Raw genomic sequence first — 10245 nt, 5'->3', positions numbered from 1 at the left:
ACCCAAATACAAAGAGAGAAATCCACGGTTTTCCACAAGCTACTCGAATTTTCATCTGTCAATACGCGACCCGGTTACCCTGTTCACCTCCTCAGGTATGTTAGCGCCCACACACGGAGTTAACTATGGTTAATGATTAGAGTAAACGTTATCCAGCTGTTCCAATCTGAAATAAATCGTCAGAGCATCATCTGAGCTGTACTTCAGAAATTGCAGTTGTCCTTTCAGAGCAGGAGGTGGGGGGAATTTAGTGATTTTGGGGCAGGTGTAGCAGCCAGTGTCTTGCTTTATTCAGGGGAATATTGAAATTAGTTTACTCATCTATTTTCAGTTCAACTGTATCAATGAGGGGAAACAAGGTACAGTAGATAGTTTACCCACTTCTGTATTTACCACTACTGTTACCACTGTTTATTTTTCTAGCTGAATGTTGGTATTGGCAGTGGTAGATATAATGCTGGGTATTATAATGAATAAGAAAAACACAGTCCCTTGTTTCTTTTTTCTCTCTCTTAAAAAGAACAAAAAAGAACAGATAAGAGTACTGTTAAAGTACTGGATCGATAAGCAGTACCGATAAGAGTAGTAGTATCATAAATTCTTTAACGAAACCCATCCCTGGTACAGGCCCTAGGTGGTTTCCGTCAGCGTTTTGACAAGAAAAGCATCACGGTCTGACCTTGCGTTTCCAAGAAAATGTCAACATTTCTCTGATTGGATCAAATTTGGCGTTGACCTCCCACTATCCAATCAGAGAAATTTTTACATTTTCTGGGAAACAGAAGATCAGATTATTATGCCTTTAAAGGACTATACTGTATGTATTTTTTCACCCCGAATCCAACACCGCCATCTGTGAGTCTCTATGAGTTACGGTTGCGGAGATACGTCCGCCCTGCATGCAGGACTCCAGGAGAGAGATAGAGGACAGCGGGGGGTTGGGGGTTTCAAGTCACTGACCAAACACTCTATTTCAGTGACTGCATGCTCAGAATATAGAGCCATTTAACAGTTATTTTAACACAAAAACATTGCTGAATGTACCTTTAAGATAGTGCTCTTGCTAGCCTTGGCCTCGGCAAAGAGACTTGCTGATCTACTCACGTGCTCTCTGTCCACCCCTCGTGCACTCAGTTTGCCCCTGGGGGTGGAAAGGTGCCTATAATCCCTAACCCAGCCTTCATGCCTAAGGTTATGGACTCCTGCTCCCCTATCACTTTGGAAGCCTTTTGCTGGAGGACAGCAGGCTTAGTGCTTATGCCCGGTCCATGCTCTACACACTTACTGTATATGGTCAGAACTAAGGAGCTCAGGAAAGGTGATCAGATGTTTGTTTCCTGGGCTAATCCTAGTCTGGGCAAACCCATCCCAAAGGGACGCCTCTCACATTGGATTGTGGATGCTATCAACTTGGGTTATACGAGTGGGTCTCCTCTCCGTGCGCACTCTACTCGTGGGATGTCTTCATCCTGGGCCCTCTTCAGAGGAGTGTCTCCCCAGGACATTTGCAGAGCGGCGAGTTGGACCTCGCCCCTCTCATCTGTTTGGTTCTGAGCCCCCGTGCATGGAACAGGCGGTCTTGGGACCCCAGTGAGGAACCTGTCACCTCATCACAGGGTGGGTTTGATGAGAAAGTCTGGACATTACGGTGTGTGGTCCTCAGAGCCCTTTTGGATAAAAACTCAAGGTTATGGATATAACCCCACTTGTATAGAAAAGGCAAGGAGACCTCACCAGATTACCCTTCTTGACCATGGCAGCTCGAGAAGAGGTCTTGTCAAATCTGACGTGGAACGGGGGCACCGCCCTTTGCCCACCCCATTGTTTCACCAATGGTGAGATATAATAGTCTTCTAGGTCATCTTGCAGGGCAAGATATCCCATAAGCGAGGTCCTCCTCGCCTTTTCTATAAAACCGTGGTTATATCCATAACCTTGATTTCTGATTACTTGTTGTTTTGTTGACTTGTTGGTTTGTTGACATGTGGTTTTGTTGTTGTTTACAGACGGACAGTGATGTGGTGGTTCTGATCACGGGGGTTCTGGTTCTCATCACCCTGCTACCCATGATCCCTCAGGCCGGGAAGCAGCACATCTACGACTTCTTCGACGTGTTCGGACGCCTGGCGTCCTGGAGCCTGAAGAACCCTGGTAACACCCACATGTGCACACACACACACACACACAAACACACACACACGCGCCCACACTCACGCCGCGCGCGCCCACACTCACGTACACACACACACACACACACACACACGCGCCCACACTCACGCACACATACACACACACACACACGCGCGCGCGCCCCCACACTCACGCACACATACACAGGCATGCATGCACCTGTGTGATGCTATTATATGCAGGTACTGGTATGTTATAAAGTATCCACAAAAAGAAACGAAAAATACTCCGATTTTGATATAAAAAATACTGTTTTTGTGTTTTTGATATTTATTTATTTATTTATTTATTTATTTATTTATTTATTTATTTATTTATTTATTTATTTATTTATTAATTATCAAGTTTGTTCAGTGTTTGTAACATTTCAGCAGCTTATTAGTTGACATTCAACAATCCAACTGTTGTTTAACAGATTATCTATAGCAGGGGTGGGCTCTTTTTCATGGGGGGCCACATGAGAAGCCCAGATTGTTGCCGGGGGCCGAACAAATTATTGTCATGCCGTAACCCATGGATGGGCAACTTTGATGATAGAGAGGGCCACAAAAAGACTTCCTCGCTAACCGATTTTGCTGAGGGCCGAATTTTGGGCATTTGAAGCCACGTTTAGAGGAATAACTCATTTTAAATGAACAGTTTATGTCATCATTCAGTCTTAACCACCAATATTTAAACCTTTTCTCACTCACTCCTATGTCACCACCTGCTCTCCCTGCAGGGCTTGAAATTAACTTTTTTGACCACCTGCCAATATGGCTGCTAGATTTTAAAGTTACCAGCCAATTAGAATTTCCACTAGCCAAAATGTTTTTCTTGAAATAAACCAGAATATGAGTGGGTTAATTAAGGCATAAGTATCAGTAAGTGGCCGGGGATTCTCAAAGCCTGTGTTGAGGGTCACAAGAACAAAAATGCACTCTTGAAGCTAAATAAAACCAAACCAACCAAAACCAACCAGTTAATTATTTAAATTTCCACTTCAATGTAGAACAGTAATTTCTTACACATGAGATTACTTTTAGCCTTTTAGTCATAAAGATTATTGAAAGGTATTCCATATTCCAGACTGAAATGCTATAACAGAAGTGGAGTATTGGCCAGAATGACATGAACATTTTGGAAGATCTATAGAGTCTATAGATGTCTGTGTCAATTCATGAACACACCTACATATTACACTAGGGGCAGATGTGTGGAATGGGAAGCAACTAAATCTGTTTGTTGAATCTCTACTAAGTTGTTAAAACAACATCTACAGACAAAACCAAACAGTTGAATTGTTGAATGTCGACTAATAAACTGTTGAAATGTTACACATACTCTGTAGTAGAGTCTCTGTAGGCGGAATATCCAAATAAAGCTCAGTGGCCTTGTGGTTTGAGTGTCCGCCCTGAGACTGGGAGGTTGTGAGTTCGATCCCCGGCCGAGTCATACCAAAGACTATAAAAATGGGACCCATTTGCCTCCCTGCTTGGCACTCCCTCCGCATCAGAGGGTTGGAATTGGGGGGTTAGATCACCATATGATTCCCGAGCGCAGCACTGCTGCCGCTCACCACTCCCCCAGGGGATGGGTCAAATGCGGAGAACAAATTTCGCACACTCAGGTGTGTGACAATCAGTGGGATTTTCCTTTCCTTTCCTAAAATGTTAGACCAAAAAGGATTGGATAGGGAGGCATCATGAGTGTTGGGGGCGGGGCCACAGACTCCACCCTATGGAAAGTGTAACTGCAATAACGTGTAGACTAGTCTGATATGGATGATCTTGGTGTCAATTAAGATATTTCCTATGATGAGAAATTCAAATGTGCAACTTTAGAATTTCTCAGAATTTTCCTTCTATCGCACAAGTCCAGGGGTTAGGTTTAGGTTAGGGTTAGGTTCCAGGGGTTAGGTTTAGGTTAGGGTTAGGTTCCAGGGGTTAGGTTTGGGCAGTTATGGCAATCACTTATTTTGAGTCTTGAATTGTTGTGAGATAGCAGGAAGCTTCTGAGCAATTCTAAAAGTTCCACATTTGAATTCCTCATCATAGAAATGTATGATTTGACACCAAGATCATCCATATGAGATTAGTCCACACAACTTTATTGCAGTTACACTTTTCATAGGCTGCCAGTCTGAGTGTGGCTGCAAAACATTGGGCTCCAGACCCAACATTCATGATCCCTCCATCTCCAATTCTTTTTGGAATGCCTTCAAGATTCAAGATTCAAGATTCAAGATTTTTATTGTCACTCCATGGTACAAGTATCACGTGTGAAATTCTTGTGCTGTGGACTCCGTTTACGACATAGTACAAATAGGCAACAAGCAATGAGCAATAGGCAATAAGAAATAGGCATCAATAAGCAATACTAAGCAGCAATAGGCAATGCGGCAGAATAGCGATAAGACAAGTCAGTGGCATATTCATTGCACATAGGTGCACATGTTCATGTGCATACGTTAGACGTGTTCGGACATTTTAATTCGACGTATTTGACATACAGTGCAAGTAGCATGTACCTTATTAAACATACAATTAAACATTAGGCATTGTGCATACGTTAGACGTGTTCAGACATTTTAAATTCGACGTAATTGACATACAGGTGCAAATAGCATGTACCTTGTTAGACATACAATTAAACATTAGGCATACATAATGGCAGCAGCTGCCTGTGGCTATAAGTGTACCCAATTATATGCTTTTATCACACAATGCACAGTTATTATGCTTAACTGTCCCACTATTCAACCAGTTAACATTTTATTTCTTGAGATATTTCAAAACTTTGTTAAAAAAAATGGACAGTTGGATGATCTTCTGAGTGATCTCATACAATACTAGTGAGGTTGCAGCATTGTGGCTAAACTGATAATCCAGATTATGTTGTATGTATATATTGTGATCAAGATTCTTAATGGAGATTTCTGTCCTTGGTGGTTTGAGGTCAGGTCCATGGAGTCTACCTGGTCCACCTCCATGCCAGCGTCTACTCTCTGTTCCACCGGCTGTATGGGATGTTCCCCTGCAACTTCATATCCTACCTGCGTCTGCACTACAGCATGAAGGAGAACCTGGACACCTTCCAGGAGGTGGTGAAGGTCAGGAGAACACATAAGGCCATATTAAATCAATTTTATTTTATTATTATTAGGGGTCCACGCACGTGGATCCTTATTGTAATTGTTCAGATTATTATTATTATTATTATTATTATTATTATTATTATTATTATACTGCATTAAAACAGATCTATTATACTAGCCCAGTGGTTCCCAACCTTAGGGTCGTGACCCTAAGTGGGGTCACCTGGAATTCAAATAGGGTCGCCTGAAAAAAAAAGTAATTATACACCACACACACAATTTAACACTACTGAAGATGATGAGGGTCACTTGCAAAAAAAATATATATATATATATATATATTTTTAGTTCTGAGTTTAAAGTGATAATCTTTAAGATTTCAGTTTTGTTCTCTTGGGTGACACCTATGGCGATGAGTGGTAATTGCAGGTGAGATCCAAACAGTGTTGCATTATGTGACATTACTAATGTCACTATATACTGGAAAGGCTTCCATCAATGGGTCATAGCCTCAATCAACATTGTGAGTGACTTTTTTTTAGATGAAAATCTTTGAGATTATAACTTTAAATCAGGATTCTGAGAATAAAGTCTATGTGTAAAGTTTCATAATAATATGTGCATGATAAAAGGTCAAAATACCTGATCTCTGTTACAGCCCCCAAGTTGCACACTACAAGCCGAGAATATTAACTTGTATATTGCTGTAACGCTCATTAATAGTGTCAGAATACATTTGCCTCAGCATCTTTGCAATAACACTATTCTGTGTGTTATGGAACGCATTTGTAGCATACCAGCGGCCAATATAATGCCACAACGACAGCTGGGCAGCTGCCAAGTTAGAGAAAGCGTGTTGTAAACCAGAATCTAGAGGCGAAACGCTGAGCTGGAGAGGTTTTGTTGTGGATGCGCAGTGCATGGAGAGGTGCACTATATCAGGGCTCGACATTAACGGCTGCCCGGTTGCCCCAGGCAACCAAAAAAAATATGTACAGCAGCAAACAGCAAAATATACACCAAATAAATATGTTTTAATACTTGTTGTGAGTGACATATGCGACATTTTATTTAGAGATGCTCGCATGCAATCGATGCAATCGATTTGGCCTCTATCGGCTTTGATCGGCGTTCTCAAAATAGCCGATCAAAGCAGGCCGATCAGATGCATTCCAGACTATTAACTGTGGGCACCTAAAATGACTAAACTCCTCTCCATTCCAGTTTGGAGCGCGCTAGCATACAGCAGGCTGCTCTAACTCAACATGTCCGTGGAGGGGAGATATTTACTCTTGAAACACCAAAAAGCAAGACTTGTAATGACATGAAGGCTAAAATGATTACTGAGAAGTTGTCCGTGTTGCCGTGTTATTATCGCTGCATCTCTCTCCCCCTCTCTCTGATGTTGCATCAGATGATAGTGTTATGGAGTGAATCATACATAGCAACAGGTTGTATTCATTTACACAAAACATTTCAGTGAAAATAAAAAGACGAGACATATCTCGGCAATTAAATGTATATTTATTACTTTTCACGGATTAATTGTTTGTAACCTGTCTGCTGCATGTGAAACGGTACATCCTCGTCTCTCTGTAATGCGGTGTGCTCTAGATAGACGAGCCCACTAGACGAGCCGTTCCAAAACCGGAAGTCCCCAGATGCGGAGCGTACCACTTGGTAGTTTCTGGAGGGGGTTTCCGGGGGATCAGACCAAGTGTTCAAAGTGGCAGGGGTGTTTAGTTGTTGGTTTGTTGAAACGATGGTTGAAATGTTATTTAATACATTTGAGTGGAAATTGAAATGTCTAATGACCTAATTGTTCTTGTTTATGAACCAGTTAGCTAATGTTATGAGATAATTAATTACCAAATACTAATTATGTCTCTTAGCAGGAGCCAGCTACAGGCAGAGGGTCCTTCTCTAAAGCAGCAATGCCTAAATAGTTCAGATTTGATTTATAATTATCCTTTTTTGCCTTGTATATTTCCTTCATTTTGTCTGCTTTTTTCAAGTTGTATTTTTCTTTCCTATTTTCTTCAATTGGCCAAATTTGTGTCCGTACTGTATATTCAATAAAAAATAGCTATGGTATCGGAAAAATATCGGTATCGGCAGATATCCAAATTCAGGTATCGGAATCGGATCGGAAGTGAAAAAAGTGGATCGGTGCATCCCTACTTATGACTGCATAGTATCTTAATTACTCAAAATATAAGGCGACTAAAATTGGGCAACCATATTTTCATTCGGGCAACCAAAAGCTCTTGCCAGGTTGCCCCTCCGGCAACCACTTTTAAAAGTTAACGTCGAGCCCTGCGTATACACCAAAGAAGAAGGAATGGACATTTGTATTCTACTGCGCTATCTCAATTTGGCCATACCAGCTTAATATGCATCCTAATTTAATATTTTATTCCATTGCCAGATGAGATGATTCTTATCTCATAGTGCAAGTCCAGCTGTTTATGTGCTTTGCCTAATTTTCCAATCGCTTGTGGAGGGTCAAGGAAAAATATATTTTGGTCAGAAAAGGGTCATATCTTTTTATTTGTGAGCGCTCCAAATCCCTCCAGTGACCCCCCCCTGCTAAATAATGAACTGTCCCTTACACACAACAGTGGGATTACAAAATATGCCTGCCTGGTAAACAAATGTGCATGGCAGGTACAATTTCAAATGGGCCAGCCACTTTGGCTGACAACAGGCTCATCAACGCTTTCCCATGCCGGCCATATGCTAGGTTTCAACCTAGCCTTGTTCTACTTTACTTTGAATTTAGGAGATAGGATCGTTTTTGTATTTTTTGTTTTGTTTTTGTTTGTTTATTTTTTATGGCTTGTCTCTCTGACAGCCTCTTCCACAAGTTTCTCAATAGAAAGTGAAAACCAAGTTGCGAGGCGACGTAAGGGTGGTGAAGGTCAGTAGCTACAGCATGGAGGAGAACTTGGATACTAGTGGTGTCAAAAATAATGGATTATAAGATGCATCGCGATGCGGACGTGCACGATTATGCATCGATTCACAAATGTCAAAAAACGATTATTAACACATTGAATGCCAGCCATGTTTTCATTCCTGTAGGTAAGTTGTGCCAGGGGTGTTTTTGACGATTCTGGCTCATTTTAGAACAGCCGAGGATTCTTTTCTGTTAAGAATTCATGAACATCAATCATCTAAAAATAACTAATAGAATGTGTGCTTTCTCTGTCTAAAAGAGTTAGTTTGCAGAGTTAGTAGTTATGTAGATATTAGCCGTTGAGTACAGCATGGTTTCAGCGTCTGGAAATTTATTCAGAGATAAATGGCTTTTTGTGAAACAGTCACTTTAACCATTCATTTTTGGCATCAGTAAGACCGTCAGACATTCTAAACAATAGTTTTGAACAGTAATTTCCTCCATAACAACAGGAAACACCCCTCTCATTCAAACTCCTCCCTCCGTGTGTCTTCTCCTCCTTCCTCCTAACAGCGGGCGTGTCAGAAGCGCGTTGCTGCTGCCTGCCTGCCTGTCTGCCTGTCGGGCAAGACGAGTCTGAAATGGATTACTGTAAAATCGCGTCGCCATTTCCTTGAATGGCTGGCTTGCTCCCGCGGTGTGTGTGTGTGTGTGTGTGTGTGTGTGTGTGTGTGTGTGTGTGTGTGTGTGTGTGTGTGTGTGTGTGTGTGTGTGTGTGTGTGTGTGTGTGTTCGCGCGTTGCTGCGCGGCTCTGGGGGGAAGGGATCTCTGTCCGTTCTGTGTGTGTGTGTCCGGGCTTCTGACTGTAAAATCGCCAAGCCATTTCCGCGGGAGGCGGCTGCTTTTGTGGCTTTTGGGTCCCGTGGCTGTGACTTCTCTCGGTCTCTGTCGCCACTTAGTGGTCGGTAAAATAGATTACACACATGCTCTTGCTCCAAATAGTTATCTCGAAGATGTAAAAGGGGTTGATTGATGTCCCACCGTCAAAAAAAAAAAATCTTTATGTAAGACGAGTTAGTCCGTCCTTGGCACTTAAGCGCTGGATTATGTAAGACGAGTTAGGTCGTCTATGGCACTTAATGAGTTAAAAAATTAATTAATTAATTAATTAATTAATAATCAAATAAAATATATTGGAAGTACATGGAGTTGTCTATTTTAATTATGGATCATAATACAATGCAATTCCAAATGCACTTTTATTTTAAAAGTAGCCACACAGTGAAAAAAAAGAAAGTGAGAAAAAAATCAATCATGTATTGGGGAAAAAAAGTGATGCATCAAGCTATGTATGGTCCACAGGATCATGAACCTGGAAGCCCCTGCGTACCTCTCCGGTTATTTCCGGAGGGTTAGCGAGGTGCACGGCTATTCCACCAGGGGTAGTTACACAAACGTTGTACTTTTTAAATTTAAAAGTTTAACAGGTAAATGTACTTTTTTATACTCAGCAGCGATCCTGTGGAACAGCCTCCCCGAAAATATTAAAACTCTTGGGTCCAAACTCACGTTTAAGTCCACCTTAAAACAGTGGCTACAGAACGGCCCCTAAGGTTGGCCCTTTTTGCAGAAAAGGGGTCGTAATGTTTTTATTCCAGTATTGTAATTTCTTTTAGTTTCTCTTGTTTGTGTTATGTATTATATAATATATAATATTATATATTATATATTATATATTATATTTATACTAGATATTCCTGCATATACAGGTAATTTTCTTTTAAGATCTCTTGTATATATTTTTGGTATGTACAGATTTGTGTATATAGGTGGTTTTAGTACACATGTTATTTATTTTTGCCTTAGAAGTCGTTAAATTATTTCCATGTGTTAAGTGCTTGTTATGTCCTGTAGTGTTGAATGTCCCTCGCGCACACACGCGCTCATACACGCACACACTCATTCATTCCATTTTGCCTCACTCTAAGGACCACAATGGAAATAAGCCCTCGGGCTTTGTTGTGTTTTATTCCTTTTGTCTCTAATGATATGGTTGTACCCTGTATTTCTCATGTTCGTT

General features: G+C 41.2%; 1 protein-coding gene across 1 annotated transcript in view; it reads left to right on the top strand.

Annotated features, from left to right (window-relative positions):
- LOC310784493 (hamartin-like) overlaps window positions 1-10245 on the top strand; it is a gene marked incomplete at its 5' end in the record, with an annotated part of 69927 nt that overhangs the window by 10857 nt on the left and 48825 nt on the right. The window contains 2 exons of the mRNA XM_083645479.1: window positions 2007-2151; window positions 5127-5281. Of these exons, the coding sequence (XP_083501605.1) occupies window positions 2007-2151; window positions 5127-5281 (300 nt within the window). The remainder of the gene's footprint in view (window positions 1-2006; window positions 2152-5126; window positions 5282-10245) is intronic.

Source organism: Poromitra crassiceps, assembly GCF_964638095.1.
Source record: "Poromitra crassiceps genome assembly, chromosome: 10".
NCBI classification, from domain to species: Eukaryota; Metazoa; Chordata; class Actinopteri; order Beryciformes; family Melamphaidae; genus Poromitra; species Poromitra crassiceps.
The sequence above is the reverse complement of the archived record's forward strand: the minus strand, read 5'-3'. Positions and strand labels throughout refer to the sequence as shown.